Source organism: Dicentrarchus labrax, unplaced genomic scaffold, assembly GCF_905237075.1.
Source record: "Dicentrarchus labrax unplaced genomic scaffold, dlabrax2021, whole genome shotgun sequence".
In the NCBI taxonomy this organism is placed as follows: domain Eukaryota; kingdom Metazoa; phylum Chordata; class Actinopteri; family Moronidae; genus Dicentrarchus; species Dicentrarchus labrax.
Window position 1 is genome coordinate 7,430,032 of NW_026136701.1, and position 19,699 is coordinate 7,449,730.

Here is a 19,699-nt window from a genome sequence, read left to right on the forward strand (position 1 = left end):
TTACTTCTGCTGTCAAAAAATAAATTGTAATGAAATTCTATAAACTGCTAATTTCACTACATGGCAAAGTTAGTGTCAGGTTTGAAGTTGTAAAACCTTAAGGGAAACCTCCTTTTTACCAGGCAAGTGAGTTTATTGCCTTATTAATGTGGGTGTAAAGTCAAAGCAGCACATTTGACCGAGATGGGTGTCACTGCTGGTTATTCACTGGCGTCAGTGTGTTGTCAGCTCTGATAAGGAATTCTCTGCAAGGTAGTCAGAGGAAAATAAAAACTGTCATAAACATCACTTTACATCACTGCAGTTTCACGTGCTACTGGGTGACTCCAAAGGTAGCCAGTTCAACACCGAGTGAAGTGACAAATGTGAAATTTCCATAATGCATGTTTGTGTTAGATACAAAGATTAATTTCCTGTTTCAACTCATCAGTCTGATCTTTGACTCCATTTTTATGACACTATTGAACCAGAGGAGTTATGACGCTTAAGATGATAACAGTGGGCAGTTTTTATTTTCAAGTGATACTATGCAACATTAAAAAAAAAAAAGTGTTTCTTTTTACAAACCAAAATTTGTATTGAATTCGTAACCAATAAAACAAAAAATTCAGGACAACGAAAGTATGACATTTTGGTTTGTTTCCTCTATTGTTTGTATTAATGTGAGGATGGTTACATCAGATCTGTGTGGAGTGATCATGGATGTATTATAGAGCCGTCGGAGCGATGAGGAGACTGATCAGTCAATGTTTACTTGGTATACATAGAACTTGGTCAGAAAAAGTATTTCCATCTCCCAATAAGCACATTAACTCATATAAAATTACACTGATGGAAACACACTAGTGACTACTATTCAGCAGTCATTTGCAGTGTGTTTGTCACTACAAATGACTTTCATATACACATAGTCATATCATCCATTGTTGATTGCTGATATAGAAATATTGATCGTAGCAAATTTAAGCAGTCCTGACATTTCATGAAAATGTGGCACTCTGAAAAGTCATCATTATTAAGTTCAGTTTTATTTTACCTACCATTATTTAACAAGATGTGAAACAAACAGTACCTAGGCCTATAGATTATAAAGGCGTCACCAACTGTGACATAACAGTCCAGCTCACTATCTTCTATATGCAGGTGCAGTGGGTTTATGGTGGATTCATTACAAACACTCCCTGGCAATAAAGAAGACAGAATATTATCTGTGTTTATTCGCAATATAAACTAAACAGTGGAGGGCATAATGTAATTCATTAGGGGAGTGTCACCCTGAATTTGTGTTGCCCTGCTCAATGACTACACCTAAATATAGTTACCTTTAGACTAGTATTCAGATAAGAAATACACACAGTTTGAGTCCTTTTTTATCCAATGGATTTCGTGTATGTACTTTATTTACCTGGAGACACAGACAACTATGTATTGCTCTGTATGATGGTTTAGCAGAGTACAAATGCACTTTGAATACTGACCAGAATCAAAGTTACATGTCACAATATAACTTCGCAAAAGACACACAGAAGCTAGACTTGAATTTTCTTTAGTTTTAACTGAGTTCTCTGGTTTCCAAATATCAGAAATTATTATAATTTTTTTAACCCTAATCACAGAAACACATCCTACTAAGTCAGTACAGTTGTTTTGATCTAGCACTTTACTTGCTGGTTTAAAATACATTTAAAGCTCATGTTACAAACTGTTTGTAAAACAAAATAACTTAAAAACATTAGCTACTGGTCTTTCAGAAATCTGGACACAAGCCTAAAAACAACCTGTCAAACAAGAGGTTTGATATAAAACAATAAAACAAAACTTGTACAGATGTAGCACGTATGACACGACATGGCACTGTTCAACTAAAATCTGAATGAGTGAGAACTCAAAGAGGCACACTGACTTACTTTAAGCAACAAGACCCAAAACCATTTTATGATTTTATCTTCACTTGACTAAATTAAGACGGAAAATCACAGTTGATATTAGTGAGGTCCATAGAGTATTTGTGCAGCACAAATCAAGTCTGAGAATTAAAAAAGCCCACAAACAACAGCTGGAAGCACTCCAAAGCTCATGAGCCAACATAAAATACATTAAGGCCACCAACCATTTTCAGCAGCAATTCACATTCAAGTCATTCCCATGTTTTGTATTAAAAACAATAACAATGAGTTGATAAATTATTAAGCTTTGGCCTGAATGGCACACTTAACACAGAAAATGTACCTCCGTTAAGAAAAATACATTGGATCCATGAGACCCCACTTTTAAGAATTTAAATCAAATGAAAAGACCTGTGAGCTGTACTTCATGGCTGTGACCTAAAGAGGCCCTCCAGCCCCTTCATTCCCACCCAGAAGAATCTGAAAGCTCTTCCTGCATAAAACACTACAAATACATACAGAAATATAAAAAGTCATGAATGGCATGTTAATATCCCTGTTATAGCTTTCTATTACTGCTACATGTTTACTTTGGGATCCATGTAGCCCACTCTGGCCACAACAAATGATATTACAGCCCCCATAGCTAGTTAAAGATAAGTGAAGTGAACTTCAGTAGTGTGGTATTCTCTATTGCTTTGCAAACGCAAATATGCTTTCACACATTAGACTGTGTACAACAGTGATGTCACATCAAAGCTGTCCTCATTAGGTCAATAAATCAGCAGCAAAATAAAACTGATTGCTGAACTGGTTCTTTCACAGTCAGACCTGGGTCACAATTCAATTTGAAATCCATACTGAATTACATACACAGCAAAGTCTGCCCATTAGTGAGTTCACAGTTTACATGTTTTAAACCACTTACAACAACTCATACATGTCATACAACCAACCATTTTCCAAAGCATATCATGGTAGATTTTTTTTACTTTCAAGACGGCCATTATTTCTATTACTATTTGAAGAATGCAAATCAACCTGCCTTATACCTTAAACCACAGCTTATATTTGGGATGGATACATGTTGAATGTCTATAAATGCTGACGTCCATATGTTACCAAATCAGAAAATGGAATGAAGACCAAAGAAAATGTGAGTCCCTCTAACAGCAAATTCAAAAATATTAAAACAATATACTTTGGAAAATGGGAAGTGATCACGTACGTGTGTGGGTTATTTGCAGTAAGTGGGATAACATAAAAACACTGGAATGGGCCTTCAAGTTGAGACTAAAGCTTGGTGGGAATTTCAATTGAACTTGGACTCAGTGACGTCCCTGCTTACCACAGTAATACTGCTTCTAAACTACATGTCATTTCTACCAATCAACAAAAGAAAATGTGCAATTCCAAATGTACGTACAAAGCGTTTGTGTGCTCTACAGCACTTTTTTTAATTATTTATAATTCGTTCTCCTCAGGCCTCTTGAGCACGGCACTGTACTTCATGGGTGCACTGTCTGCTTTGAGCTGCACCTCCACTAACGTGAAGATTGAGATTACCTGGAAGTGGAAACAAGAAATGATAATTATTGAAATTTACATTGTCAACTTATTTGGTCAAAGACACTTTCAGACTACTGTTGACCACAGCTTGCCACCATTAATTTTCTTGATAAGAATTGAAATCAATAACTCGTTGAAGGCTACAGGGCCACAATACCTGAGATGATATTGTACTAAAATAATAAATAGTTTGGAACTAACACACATATTACATATCATTTGAAATATAAAAATATGATGGACTACAAAATAAATGTATTTCTCAATTTCTATTTTTAACAAAAGGAATAATCTAATTTTCCTATTGGCAGGCCATACCATAACAAATTCATGTTCAGTGTCTGTGGCACTCACCTGCTCGACTGGAGGTTTCTCTGGGTCCTCTGGTATCCAGACCAGAGTCAGCTCTGATTTCTTCCCCACCTTATGATGGTGGAATGAGGCCAGGCCCGTAATAGACTGAAGGTGGAAACAAATGGTGTCAAAGTGTTGTAGATGAAGCTGTCACTTGACCTACTGGACGGTTTTATTTTGTCTCATTATTCTCTCTCTGACTGAGCTTTTTAGAGGTAGCCATTGGTCTTTTGCATGTCGAAGAAGAAAGGAAGAGGCGGGGGCAAAAAATAAGGAGGTAACAAAGTTGTTTGCTTTGATCACTTTCATTTCTCTTCCTGTGCACTGATTCCCTTAAGATGAACAGCCAATCAGTGTAACTTCTCTGACCGATGGCCTCTGCCACTAATTCAACATGCTGAGTCGGAAAAGGCACAGACGAGGGCCAGCACTCACCAACAGCCCGACACTGGCCGACTGTCGGCCCATTGTGTCAGGGCCTTGACAAGTTTTTAAGAACATAAAGGCAACATCTAAAAAAAGAACTAGCTGTTGTACAAATGTATGTATATTAAGACTGACGGTGTTCCCTGTAAATGGAGTGTACTGGAGCTGACCTTGCAGTAGATGCGTTTCTGCACTCCGTATTTAAGAACCAGCACATCAAAGGACTGATCCAGCACCCCCATCACCATGGCCTCAGAGTCCAGAGGGCCACAGTCCTGTGGAGCACACCAAGGAAATAAACATACAATATGGTTTTGACCAAACATTAAAGAACTTGTTTAAGTGTTGTCTAATTTTAAATTTTTGGCATCTAGCTGAGTTGCTGAGCCCCTTTTTTTTCTCCTTTTTTTTTTTTTTTTAAAATTGGAGAATACTAGATAACTCCAACTCACCCAGGGTCAGAGCCACAGTGCCCTGACGATATCGCTCTTATCACAGAATAATATAAAATGTGGAGCAAATTATTGAAATAAGGAGCTCAAATGGCATGAAAGGTTTTGAGGAATTAATGTGCATAGAGGAAATAAATGACTAATGTTAGAGAAAATACAAAATATTCTCTTACATTTAGTTTTTTTTGTTGACCTTGATAAATCTAAAAGTTATTAAATGTTTGTAAAACCAGTAATCATAAATTCATTCATTTATGTTGTGGTATTTGATGCAAAGTGTAAAAAACACTCAAAACTTGAACAGCAAAATAGGATGTTTTCCCATTTGTTCCACTTGCTGACAGCATGTTGTGATTTGGCTACTCACCTTTACAAACACTCCAAAGAAGAGCTCAGAGCTGAGCTCCTGGACTCTCTTGGAGAGAGTCTTCTTGTCATTACAGTGTGATGCCTGTTTTTGGACTTGTTGTGTTGACAGCCCCAAATGAGGCCCACAATCTGCATGCAGACATCGAATGGACGGACACGCACATAGTGAGAAAAAACAAAAGAAAAATCACACATATTAAACTGATACACAGTAGGAGCAGACAGAGGCAGGAAGTGCTGTAGAATCAATGGCAAATGCAACAGCACAAACAATGCATCAACTCAACGTGAGATCTGAGGCTGCTTTGTTCTTTTCTGCATTTTTCTTCTACATTATCAACCAGACAGGTCATGTGGTACAACTGCAGCACTGTTTGAAACAAACAGGACATTCTGTTATTTGTAGAGGAGGTACGCACTCAGTGAAGAAGCCAGCAGCCGGTGGACAATGATGTCAGCGTAGCGTCTGATGGGCGATGTGAAGTGAGTGTAGAGAGGAACGTTGAGGGCGTAGTGCTTAAAAAACTGCTCCTGCTTAAGTACACCTGAACAGAAGTACAACGCCATCTGGGAAACACCAAGGACCCAGATTAAATACAGAAAGGTTTCCACATTTTGAAGACGCTGGAATTTAACATGTATTCAAATAGATAAGATGGAAGACACCCTCCAGAAGTGGTTACTGAGCTCTAACCTGCATGGGTCTGGAGCACATGTGGGTGAGCACTTCTTTTCTGGCAGGGGAATACTCATCATCACCAAGAGTAGTATTGAGACTCTTCTGCATGTTGGAAAAGCAGAAAATTGATTTTAATCATTAATACTGAGTTACACGTTTACATCATTTTTAAGTTAAATGGCTCAAAAGCTTTGTCAATCACTTGATCACAAGTGATATCCCTGGGAGAGAGAAATACTCCCATACGATACAATAAAATTATGTTACAGCAGTACAGTTCAAAGCTCCTTGTTATCAGTGTGATCAAGTAAAAGAGCTAGCAAACATTAGGACATCAAATGGACAAAAATATGTAATTAATAATACTTAAAATGCTGTAATTTTCACTTTGATCACTTAAAGATAATCAGAACAAATCATATTTTCTTGTTTCTTAGATATTAGAAACTCGGCTACTGACATTCAACGCTCCTGCAGAGGAAAGATCAATGTCGATTCCCAACTGGTCACAGAGCTCCTGCAGCTCATCCACCATTTTGGCCTTCGGTGGAGGGTGGCGCCTGAGCAGGGCCAGCTCAGGGAATCTGCGGTGGATGTGGTGGGCTGTGGCAATGTTAGCCAGTAACATGAACTCTTCCACCAACCTAGAGACAAATACATGTGTCATATCAAATAAATGTTTAATTTAGAAGAGAAACAGAAGGGATACAGACACAGATACAGTATCTGAGGAGGGTTTGTTACTCACTTGTTACTGTCTCTGTACTGGTAAACATAGCAGCCCTGAGGCATCATGGTCTCTTTGTCCAGGGTGAAAGACAATTTCAACTGAAACAAAAAACACAAGGCATGTACAGAAAATAATGTCCCAGAACAGATAAACAGAATAATCTGGGTTCCCACACAACGCTTAAGTATTGCTGGGTTACATCAAGTTAGACAGCTCAAATAATCAGGTTAAATTTCTTCCGGCCAACTCTTAAATGATCTTTGATGAACTATTATTTGGAACTAAAGGGAGTGGAGTGCTGAAACTTTGCAGAGAGTTTACTATATATCCTATTTGAAAGGAAACCCTAACAGACAGATTAACAGATTATAGAGACAAAACAAACTCAAACGTCAATTACAAATCCATTGCAGCCTGTGTTGTGCCCTTGTAATATGCTGACAAAGATAATTAGAATTAATTTATTTTAGATTTATGTCAATAATTTATTCGATTACTAATTATTCAAAGAAACATTCTGGTTTTTGCATTCTTCCAAACACAATCACATTCTGTCTGTATGCAGGGATTCTGACATATTTCCAAACTAGTACAGTAAATATTCTCCAAACTTTTAAGATCTATTCAAATTCAAATGATCTAATTCATTTTCTGCGCTAATGAACATGTACAGAAAGCTAAATAAGTTGGATCAACGGTTTTGGAGCATGACAGTCTCTTTCAGACATTTCTGTCAAGCTGTCTCGTGGTATAGAAAAGACAGACAGAGGAAAAAAAAACACATCAGCCATTTTGACATGAAGTAGTAGGGTAAACACAGGTGTTACCAGTGATACTAATGAAGGTTACTATTTCATGTCAAAATGGCTGAAAAAGGTCTGCAGTCAAACACAAGGCAACAAGGACTAACCTGGTCTAGTCTGAGGGCTCCTCCTGAGAAGCGCTGAGACCGGAGGTTCTTGGCAATGGAGTGCAGATTGAGCACAGCCTGATGGATCTCATCAATGGGGTGCTCGGGGTCCACAGGTGGCAGCTCCGCAGCAGAGAACATCTTTTCGGGGGCCTCGATCATACTCTGGGCATGGTCATAACTCAACTTCACGGAGGAGCGGATGACTGAGCGGCCAAACCACTCACTCAGGATCTGGGGGGAGTTAGCAGGTGAAGTGGAACCAATGAGATGAACCAGGAAACAGAAAATATCCCCCAGCAAATGCCATCACTACTATCACCAAGAGCATCTGGACACAATTTCAACTATCAGCCCCTTCACTGCTCTCTAACTGTGAATCAAACCTTTTATTGTTTGAGGGCAGCTCTAACAGCTTTTAAATGATCATACCTTCCCCTCTGGTGTGATTTTCCAAATGACAGAGAAAGTGAGTCTGTCGGTGAGAGGATTCAGACTGCACAGCTCCTCACACAGCAGCCTTGGCAACATGGGGATCACCTGGACAGTGACCAAACACATGAACACATTGATCGCTGAAGAGAAAGATACGTTTATCAAACAACAAGTGTGAGAGTGAGAGTGAGAGAGATCAACAGTCACTTCAGTCAAAGGATGCAGTGACAAATTTTGCAGATTGAGGAATAGCTTATGTGAAAAAATATCCCAAAAGCCATATAATGCAACAAAATCTGTCCAGATCAATTAGTAGTTTCAATTATAATACCATGTAGCACATTATTTAAAAAAAAATAAGTGTGAAGGAGCACTGACCTTTTGAACCATGTAGACACTAGTTGCTCTTTGACTGGCAATGGCATCCAGAGCGTTGCCCTCCTCCACAAAATAACTGACATCAGCAATGTGGACTCCCACCTCAAAGTTACCTGTGTTAAATAGACAGTCTATGACCTCCCATACACCAGTAAAAACAGCACCCATATCTATAATCAGAATTCATCATCATCGAGCTCCACAGTTAAGGATAAAACCAACACTGTGCCCCCAAACAGCCGCCCTTAATATATTCTATGTATAACCACTGCCGGTGGATGACGGTGAAATTATAAAAGCATAAAAAGACACTGCCTGGTGAGCCCTAGCTCTGGAAACTGGCTCTTCGGGTGAGATTAAATAGTGTCCACACATGATTCCAAGCCAATGTCTTACGGTAGACATTTTATATAGTACACATTTTACAGTTCGCCCTCACAGCTGAAAAGGTTCAGGTTACAGCCCGCTAAACGGGACAACTATGCCACCTGCTGTTGTAAATGTGTACCAGCGTTGGGTAGTAATATCAAACGATTCTTGGTCATCAATGTTGATCTGCCTGACCATCTCCGGAAGATTGACACGCAGCAGCGCGACACTTCCCATCTGTGCTAGGGGCAGTGCTTGATCTGTGTCACATGATGCGACGCGGCATTGTGTGTATTTTTGCCTTTAAGGCAGTTTACCATCAGGTAGTTGTTTACAGGACAGAGCATCATCCAGGTCTCTGGCGGTAGCAGGGTCGATTGTGAAGATGCACTCCTTCCTACACATGATAAAAACAGTGCTCTGTGAATCATATCAATATATGACCTGAATTAATGCTGAATACAGTACATTGAAATTATCAGCATAAGTGTAGCATGTTGCCGCTCAAAGAACGTATTTATAAAACATAAAAAACAGAGCTACATAAGCCCATACAGGCTTCACAGCCCTACCTCAGGTCTCTCCTCTGCCTCATCTCCTCAGGTGGGATCGTCCAGGGCAGGTTCTTGGGTAGACAGCCTAGCACCTCATCTGAGAACTCAGAAAAATCAACGTCGTACTCTATCAGGATGCCCTCTGTCTCTGGCTCGATTTCTCCAGCTTGACCCAGAGTCTTAGCGAGTTGACTGGAGAAACATTTGGAGAGGGTCAGGTTGGTTTGGTTGGTCACGTTGAAATTGTGCATCAAGCTTACCACAGATGAATATAACACTAACCCTTCAGCAAAGTTGCTGTCGGCCGCCCAGTAGGTGATCCGACATATGAACAAGGTGTTGGTGTAGTCGCCTGGGCGGGAACAAAAATCTTCTGGACAGTCAGCAAGCTGAACATTGATCCGTGGCACCCGGTGGTCCACAGGGGAGAACATGGCAAAAGGTTTATCTGGTAGGAATTTCAGGAAGCCTGTGGCAGCTCTTGAATGTTTCTTCTCAACAATGTAGACCACCTGACAGACAAATGATAAGGTAAGTGGAGTGATGACTTTGAAATCTAAGGCCTGAGTGTTTTTTAAAATATCCTTAGCACAAGTGACAAATTGCTGCTGAAGAACAAGCCAGACATTTATGATCTTAGGATATCCATAGATTTCCATAGTAAAAGCCTTTCAGTGACAATACAATAAATCTTTATCGTAAAGTAGTGAGAAACATTTTAGGCTGTTGTGGCAACTTACATAACTCATTTGGGGTTTAATCAAGACTGGGAATGAATCTCCATTTAGTCTGACTGTTTACTGTCAGTGGATTAGGTTAGGTGAAGGGTAAGGCCTTCAGTGGAGTTTAGACTCATATTCAACTTCCAGATAACATAAGCCATAAGTCACATAAGTCACCTTTGTGGCATTAAGGAAATGCTCGTAAAAAAGGAAGGGAAGGGGTGAGTAAGAAATACAGCACAACAGATAGACAGGAAGCTCACTTTAGCAGTCTTTTGGAGTATTTCCCCATTGGATCGTGGGTTTGAGGGGTCCTCCAGAGGTTCCCCTATTTCCATCAGATGAAAGGACAAATTAATGTATTAACTGAACTATTGTTTTGTTTTTGTATGTGTGCATTGACACTCAGACCAGTAAATAAACACTCAAACACAGATTACTGAGCATTACCAAATACCAGCTGAATTATTATTACTTGATACTATGATTTGGAATAGCTGCTGTAATCACAACTCCATCGCAGTACCTGTGTCAGTGAGTGTGGTATTCTGAACTTTTCTGATGAGTTCATCCTGGTCGCTGCACTGGTCTTCCATAATAACATCAGGCCTGGGGGTGCGCGCTGTCTTCATCTGTGCTTTTTGCACTGTGTTTTCTCTCTGAGTGTCTGACTCACTGGCGCCCTCACAGTCAGTGTCTGACCTCACAACCTAGACAGACACAAAAATTCATCATCTGTTCATACACTCACTGTTGGTGTGTTTTGCTATGCTGTGGAACAAAAGTCAAAATTGAGCCTGTTGTATTAATACAACTAAAAATGTACATGACAGTGTAGTCTACCTTCCACTGCTCCCGAGGGAGGACTTGCACCACTACTATGTCTCCATTCAGCGCTCTGTTGCGAGCTACAATCCCATCCAGAAATATGTCCCGTGTGTCATCCTGCAAACATAAAAAGAGACTGCACGTGTTTACCAACGGTCCTTGAAAGCTTTACATCAAAGTCAGGTTAGTTTTGATCTTTTGAAGTGTGGATATATGAGGAACTTTCACATAGTCAGTGTAAAGTAGATTACACTCAGCATTCTCCAAATTGGGGGGGGGAGTTCTGTGGAGCACCCCCCCAATTCTCCAAATTGGGGGGGTGCTAGCACGGAAGCTAAGCAATATACTGCTGTGCAAAAGTTTCCTTGCCCCTACAGTGAATGGCATTTTGATGTCTGTAATTACTCATTTTTATTTTCCTGTATTTGTTTTCACTTCCATAAACCACTGTAACTCTAGCCCAAACAGCTGATCTGTGGCATAATAAAGTGCGAGGCACAGTTGGGCATATGCCACTGTCCACAGCAATATATTGTTTCGCTTTCATACTAGTACTCCTGTCTGATTCTCCGAACTGGGAGTGCACTGTGTTCTACTGTAATACACTGATTGGCTATAAGGTGCTTTTACAGAACCTGTCAAACAAGTTCTTAAGGCAGCAAAACATGATGTGTCATATTTGTTGTAGGTTGAACTTACGGGAGATGGGATGAAAGCTTCATGGTACTTCTTTGGGTTGATCCTTAACTGTCCCTGAAAAGAAAGCATGTACAATTGAGAAATTAATTCACCAATACCAATTCATCTACTTAATATATATAATAATATAATATAATATAATACTTAATATAGTTTAAAATACAGTCTTGGGAACAATGACTCTGGGTTTGTACCTGAATAAGTTCTCCTCTTTTAAGGCCATGGGAAACCTCCTCAGACGTCATGTAGGACTCAAACACTTGTTTCTTTGATCCTCTGCCTCCTCTGTTTTTACTCTTGTCAGCAGGAGAATTGGTACTTGAAGCTGAAATAGATTTAATCCATCATAAATCATCAAATGCATGAAAACGACATCTGAACACCTGCTGAACATTAACATCTCAAAAACTAACCTACAATTTACCTCTGGGCTGCTGTTGTTTTTTGTCTTTACCATGAGGGGACTTGGGCCTTGACATCTGAGTGTCAGCCCCAGATTTGAATGTCCCTTCTTTGCTCTTCTCCTCTTCTGGGTGCTTTGACAGGTTTTTTTTCTTTGACTTTGTCATCTTGTCTTGCTCCTGTCCAGATGTACTGGCTTTCTTTGGGGACTGGGGACATCCAGCAGATGAGTCAGTCTCTTTAGAGTCCTTACTTTTCTTCTGCTGCTTCTGGTGTTTCTTTGAGTCAGTGGGTTTCAAAGAGCCGAGTTCCTCGCCAGACTCAATGTCTCCATCGTGGCTGGTAGCGGTGTCCCTTCTCTGTCCCCGTCGCTGCCTGTCAGACACACCCTGTTTCCTCTCACAGTCCTGCTGAACACTGCGGGTGCTTAGCTTCTCCATGTACAAAGACAGTGAACTATCCTCTCCTTTACTTTTCATGGAGGATGGGGAGAAGTCACTTGAATCAGAGAAATCATTGGGCACTTGGTCCCTTTTTCGCTGTGGTATGTTCAGTCTGTCACTCTGGACTTTGAGCAGTGGGCTTGGCCCATTCCCGTCCCTTTGTGAAGATGTATCCTTTGCATATTGCTCTAGATACAGACTGAACTTGCTGCTGCTGTGCTGGCTGAGAAGTCTAGCATAGGCATCTTTCTGAGGAGGAGTGCTTGACTGATTGTGGCTGCGCTTTGGCTCTCGGTTGAGGTTAGCCTTCTTCGATTGCCGAGGAGAATCCATAAGGCAATCCTTAAAGTCTCTGAAAAAGGCAAAAGGCATACAGTGAGTGCTTCCATTCAAGCATGAGTCAATAAACAGACAGCTTTCAGGCAAGGTAGCTTTAAGTTAACAAAGCAACAAATTACACAATTCAGTGCACTCAACATATGGGGGGAAAAACAGGAGATTGCTACCATTTGATGGAAATGAAAGCAACTCTTATGTTGCTGAGTAGCCCACTCATATTGCATCATGTAGTTACTTTGGTTTGTAATAATGAATGTAGACATGACTGGAAGTTAACCTCGTTAATGTTAGCCAAAGTCACATTCTTCAGGATGTAGGATACAAAAAACAAACCCCGTATCATCCCACTGTCTTCGGTTTTAACGTCACATTAGACTTAAGCATTTTAAAAACATATCCATGCTAACAGCTAACGAACAACAGTTAACTAACGTTAGCTAACAGTGATTAGCAGTGGCTGGCTAGCATCAGTTACATGGAACGGCAGGTGTCGGTTTAACAACTAACTATGTCAGACCTGAAGCACCATAAAAGACCCGATAATGAACAGAAAGATTGTCAAACTTAAATTTTTATACAGTACCTTACTCACTACGTGTAAGTTGTGTAACTTAGCAAGCTGTCCTTGAGAGCGAAATGCTAGCTGATGCGTTCACTTCCTCCGTCGTCATGGAATGGTTACAGTGATGCTACCTTTGAGGGCTGTCGGAAATATCTGAATCAGTCGAACGCACAAAAACGGAGAAAGTGGAGATTTATGTATATTAATATCATAGAATACACATTTTTAGCTTGTCCTAAACATTATTCAGGAGCACATTGAGGAAACGTAATGGGACAATCCTGTTACCACTCATTAGACTCATTGAATCAGTATCATCAGGCAGTAGCTACTTTTTTGGAAATACCCACTGACTCTGCTGGCTCATATAATTTGGTGTGAAACACTACACCCAAATGAATCAGTATCCCCAGTAAATTGCCATTCATAGCATCATCATGCAACCTCTAGAGGGCAGCAAAGACTAAATATTTCATCTATTTGACTGCACAGTGGCATATTGCTGCAACAGCTTGTGCAAACAGCTCATCCTGTCTGATTGGAATAAAGTAAACCTAACATTCAGTCAGAGAGAGAGATGTTTGTGTGTGTGTGTGTGTGTGTGTGTGTGTGTGTGTGTGTGTGTGATGTATGGGTGTGAGTGTATGTAGGCATGTGTAATTGTATCACCTATATTGTCTGGATATTCTCTCTTCTCTCCTGACAACCTGATTTCACACCTGTCTGTTCACGCTTGCTTCACTTGCTCATGCACACACACACACGTTCCTCCGTATAATTCCCCCAGGGATGGTGATTTTTGAGACAACACAGTTTAGGCTTAGTGTGGAGTCAGATGGGGCTTTCAGAATCCGAGGGTATAATGTGGATGAGGTTGTCATGTCTCACCTTGATAGAGGCCCAGAAAATCTCACAAAACTCATTCACAGACAACTTATGCAAACACACACATGCACACACACACACACACACACACACACACACACACACACACACACACACACACACACACACACACACGCACACACTGATGCCTTTAGCAGTGGTGGTTGTGATTAAATTTTTTACAAGAAAGGCTTTGCATCACTGAGGGGAATACAATGTTTTATCTTACCTGCTGTTTAGAACTGTCATTTGTTTCTGCCGTTCTCAACAGCATGATTTTGTGACTGCTGAATTTAAAAACAAACACCTGAGTCTGTTTTGCTCAGCTCCTCTACAGGATAGTGACCTGTAACCCCACAGCCAGTTGGCCTCATTGACTACATCACAGTACACATATTTTCTGTGACACTTTAACAAAACCACTCAGACTGTCTGTGGAAACATCTGGTCTCTAATTATAACCCACCTGTGCAGTATTATTTGTCAAACAGAGATGCTGTGATAAGGCTTTAATTTGATTAATTATACGATTTAATTAAGTCTCACCTGCTGTTGCGGTATTAAACAAAGACTGTATTTATGCCAGGTTTAAACATAGCAGGGTGTTTTCAGTATAACAGTTGTTGGAAACAGTATTGAACTAATTCTGAACTAAACTAATATGACCAAGGGGATCATAGACCGGTATTGAGGCCAGAGAAAGTACTGAGGGACCCCATGCGACTTACAGGAAGGAGAATGCGCATAATCATTAATAGTAACACTGGACAGTTTTCTTTGATACATATGGACTGAGACCAATTTAAAGGCAATTGCATCAGTCTGCATGTCTTTGGTTTGGAGGAAAGTGGAGAAAAGATATGGGGAAAAAAATGCAAACTCCTACAGAAACACACGACAACACACGTCTGTCGATTTTTTTTTTGCCAACATTTGGTAGGATGCTGTATTATTACACATTCTTACCATTCATTTGGAACAATGTGCTAATATTTGCAGATGAAATAGATTTTCTTTTACCAGCATTAGTTGATAATGCTGATCCCATGGGAAATTAATAGTTTCCAGCAACCTTTTTCATCTATATCAAGAAACTGCAGTTGATCTGGCTGCCAGAGCACTGCCATTTAACAGAATAATTAATTTCAACCTTATTCTATTTCCTTGCTTTGAATGTTGATGGCCTGTCTCTATTTTACACCACCAAAAAACTGGTTGATTTGACTTCAGCAACTTAATGTGAAAACATGTCTTACTTATAGAGCTTTGCTGATGTTGACAGCTTCCACATTAGCACAGAATATGCTGTTATGAGAGTGAACGTAACACAGTACCTATAAATATTCCAATCTTAGATGAATCACAGATGACTTGATGTTATAATTCTTGATCTAAAATCTTTTACTTTTAAAAGTCAGGACATAAAAGCAATTGTGAGGCAAATCATTAATTGATTTCTATTTCTAGTGACTCTCCAGTTTGTGTTTGATTATAGCTTTTCATTAATAACACAACCTTAAAGATCATTTGTCAAGCCTCCCTAACCTGCTAGGCACATTGAAAGGTTTTGGCAAAATATCAGGTTATAAAATAAATCTTCAAAAAAGTGAATTAGTGCCAGTCAACATATCTAAAGAAAGCATCTCTTTTTATTCAACCCTTTTTAAAATAAACGCAAAAAAGTTAAAATATCTGGGAATCTGTTTACACATAACTTCAAAGACCTATATAAGGCAAATTTTCTGCCCCTGTTAGATGATCTGAAACAGGATATTAAACGTTGGGATTTGTTGTCTCTTTCCCTGAGTGGAAGGATCAATACCATCAAAATGAATATATTGCCTAAGTTCCTTTATCTGTTTCAGAACCTTCCCAGACTAAATTCTTCTTCAGCTCCATAGATAAACTCATATCAACCTTTATCTGGAACAAAAAAAAAAAAAACGCACATATGGAAAGGCATATTGCATAGACCGCGTCTCCAGGGTGGCACGGCACTTCCCAATTTTTTGTTTTATTATTGGGCAGCCAACATTAGAGCACTGTTGTTTTGGATGTCAGATATAGACAACTCAAATACCCATAAATGGCTAATCTTGGAGCATACTTCCTTATCAGCGTTATTGTGCACTAAACTCCCACTAGTAAAAGCCCATCTCTTATTACACCTTTAACCCTGTTGTGGCATATTCGGTCAAAATCTGGAATCAGTTCAGGAGATCATTTGCTCTCAACAGCTTCTCCCTTTTTGCTCCGATAACGAAAAAAATCACATTTCCTCCTTCAATGTCGAATGGAGCCTTTGGTGTGTGGTTCAGGAGTGGGATACATTCATTACAGGATCTTTAAGTAGACAATAACTTTGCATCTTTTGAACAACTAGTACTATTAGATTTAATATCCCTAGATCCCACTTCTTTAGATATCTACAATTGCGAAATTTTATAGCCTCACATTCCAATTGCTTTCCCTTATGTCCCTCAGTATCTTTGTTAGACTCCATTTTCAAACTGGGGAAAAACTTAAAGCAGGTTATAGGTCAGCTATATGGCCTTCTCAATCTATTTAACTTGTCAACTTTAGATTATCTCAAACACAAATGGGAAGAGGATTTAAATGAACAGATTCCAGATGCAGTGTGGCAGAAAGTTATCAGGAGGATCCACACATCATCTATTTGTCAAAGACATACAGTTGTACAATTCACAATAGTGCACCAACTTCACTGGTCAAAGGTTAGGCTGTCCAAAATGGGACCAGAGTTAGACCCTACTTGTGATCGATGTAAGCAAGCTCCTGCAACTCTATTACACATGTTTTGGACTTGTCTAAGACTACACCACTTCTGTCAATTTTTAACAATCTCTCTAAAATATTATTGTAGCCAATAGATCCATCCCCTCTTACTGCTCTATTTGGTGTCACTCCACAGGCTGTGAATTTAAGTAATTATAAGTCCAATGTGGTGGCCTTTTGTACACTACTGGCCAGACGACTGATTCTGTTCAGATGGAAAGACCCTCTTCTTCCTTCTTACTCCCACTGGATTAAAGAGACTATACAATATCTGAAGCTTTTAAAAATAAGACATTGTAAACTTTTCTACTGATCTCTGGCCTTCCTACTGACCTCAACTTAACTTTTTCTAAATCAAATCAGACTCCTGCATGTACAAAAAAATTAAATAAATAGAGTAAAGGCATCAGAGGAAATACCCTTTTGCTCATAAGCCTTTTTTCCTTCCTTTGCTCTCGTCTGAGGAAATCTAAAGGAACTTCTGGGAGGACCGGGGGAGCGTGGGTGAAAGAAGGGCTGGTACAGCAGCCTCTCTACCTCTGTTGCAGTTGTACGGACTCAAGTTGTAAAGCATGCAGATGAAGCAGCAAATGCCTATCAAATATTCATCAGGCCAGGGGAGGCAGTGCAGCTTGTAAAAGAGGATGAAATAGAAGGGGCAGGAGCAGTCACTTCGCACAGTCTCGTCTCTTTGCCTCTGATGCTCTCTCACTACGTGGTACTGCCCCTTTTCCTCCGCCTAATTCACCAACTCCACCACATACATCCTTTTTTTATTGGGCCTGGAGTCTGTTTAGTCATTCAAGCCTGTGTACAAAGCGAATGAGGGAGTTGATGGTGATTTATGTTATTCACAAGTACTTTCTTGTCAGTATTATCTGTTCTATCTAGTACATGTGCAAGTATAAGACTGATCTGACACAGACTGAAGAGTGTATGAATGTGTGTGAGAGGTGGATACTTTAAGTCAAGCTGTAGATGCTGCAAGGCCAGACAGGCTATACCTTCCCTATCACTGGCTGCAGCAAGCAGCGGGTAGCACAGGGAGATCTCTACGGTCGTCACCTTCCACTGCCATGGCAACGGCCTGCGAGTCACCCCGGGCGAGCTACACACTGCGACACACCCATTTACAGTCCAGGGCCCTGACTCCTGATGAGCCCTGGAGAATGTCAGGGTAAGACTGAGGTGGACTCACACAAACACAACAACAATGCTTACATGTTGGACTCATAAAGTATCTGAATACAGGAAGCCACAGTTACGTTTTCATATCTCTGTTTAACTGTTTTTGTTTATAACATAATTCACTGTATGGCCAAAAGTAAGTGTTTTTAATCGGTCCCATAGTTACATTAAAGAAAGGATCAATGCTACAACATACAATAATATTTTAGACATCATTGTACAACCAACTCTGTGGCAACTGAACAGTCTTGTGATCCCTGCAGTTTCTAAGGTTTGAAGTCTATGTCTCTTGTGTATTTCATCAGCTTTTATATATTCACTTTTATGAACTGTACATTATAGAGCTTCACTCTGTGCTTGTCTAACAGAGAGACCAACACAAAGCTTTGTAATGCAACAGAAGCTACAAAGGAGCCCTTACGCACTTATGTGATATCCTACAAATATGTAATGATATTCCCTCAAATTCTTCACATATGTCATCTACATGAGCCAAATTAGCTTTCTGATCATGGACATGAGTGCAAGTATACCAACTCCAGCCACTGTTATTTCTGCACCAACTATGTTTAGGGTGAATGTACCTTGTTTTATGGCCCTGCTGCATTTACAGCTGTATTCTCCAACTTTTCCATCTAATCACCAGTAATAAAGGACAGGATGACAATACAGTTTACCCTCTGCATTGCTGATTTAATGACTGTCTCGACAGAAAGTAGGAAGGCTGATATTCTCATTAGTAGATACTGTAATGGTGTACAATGTAACATTTTTTTTTTTTTACTGAATTCTACTTCCATTTGTATTTTCTACATCTTCAAGTTTCAAAACACAAATGTTGCACTGTTCGAATATGTATCAATCCAAAAAAGTTCCCAACTCAAATTAACATTCTAAATTGTTTAGTGTTGTGTTCAGAGCATGTGTTACTTTTTATGTTTCAAAAGGGAGGTGTATTACATCATTATGGTAAGTGTGTGTGCCTGTGGATACTGTAGTCATGTCTGATTGTTGATTTTTTGGAAGGTGTGTTTACTGTCAAGTCAGTTAAGTTTTACTGATATAGCCCAACAAATCACAAATTTGCCTCAAGGGCCTTTACAATCTGCACGGCATACCACTCCCTCCATCCTCAGACCCTGGATTTGCATATAAAAAAACTCCCCAAAAACCTCTTCAACTGGGGACAAAATGGAAGAAATCACAGGAAGAGCAACAGAAGAGGAATCTCTCTCCCAGGAGGGACGGACATGCAATAGATGTTGTGTGTACAGAATAGACCAATATCGTAAAATAACAGCATGGACAATCAGGATGACAAAATTATAGATACTGTAATAGAACCTGTGCTTCATTTAGTGGGAACATGTAAGGTTTATCAAAATGAGTGTACTGTTTTAGGAAACATGGTAATGCAGTTGGTAACTCGGGGTTTATTTTAAGAAACGTGAGTAAGAAGCTGAAAACAATAACATAAGTTATGGGTGTAATGTTTACGTGTCCACATACCTTTGGCCATATACTGTATACACAGAACAGTAGCTATATTAGATATTCAGTATAACAAATAAACATGTTTGTCTTGTTGGTCTGTCCCTCACTCACACTGTTCTAATCTAATTTTAGATTCAGTTTAATTGCCAAGCTGCTGCTTCATCCTCATCACTGAGAGCTCATCATCATCATCATCATCATCATCACCATCATCATTACCACCCTCGCTT

General features: G+C 39.7%; 1 protein-coding gene across 1 annotated transcript; it reads right to left on the reverse strand.

Annotated features, from left to right (window-relative positions):
* Positions 1 to 1,366: 1,366 nt before the first annotated feature.
* Positions 1,367 to 13,248, reverse strand: dis3l2 (DIS3 like 3'-5' exoribonuclease 2). Its single transcript, XM_051398854.1, has 21 exons — positions 13,128 to 13,248; positions 11,785 to 12,557; positions 11,555 to 11,685; positions 11,361 to 11,414; positions 10,677 to 10,778; positions 10,360 to 10,543; positions 10,097 to 10,161; positions 9,394 to 9,623; positions 9,130 to 9,303; positions 8,875 to 8,954; positions 8,189 to 8,301; positions 7,808 to 7,915; positions 7,376 to 7,609; positions 6,484 to 6,563; positions 6,196 to 6,379; positions 5,751 to 5,837; positions 5,476 to 5,623; positions 5,055 to 5,185; positions 4,406 to 4,510; positions 3,810 to 3,914; positions 1,367 to 3,452 (listed from the first exon to the last, which is right to left on the reverse strand). The coding sequence occupies exons 2-21, from the start codon at positions 12,536 to 12,538 to the stop codon at positions 3,351 to 3,353; spliced, it is 3,171 nt and encodes a 1,056-aa protein (XP_051254814.1). The 5' UTR covers positions 12,539 to 12,557; positions 13,128 to 13,248; the 3' UTR covers positions 1,367 to 3,350.
* Positions 13,249 to 19,699: the final 6,451 nt, after the last annotated feature.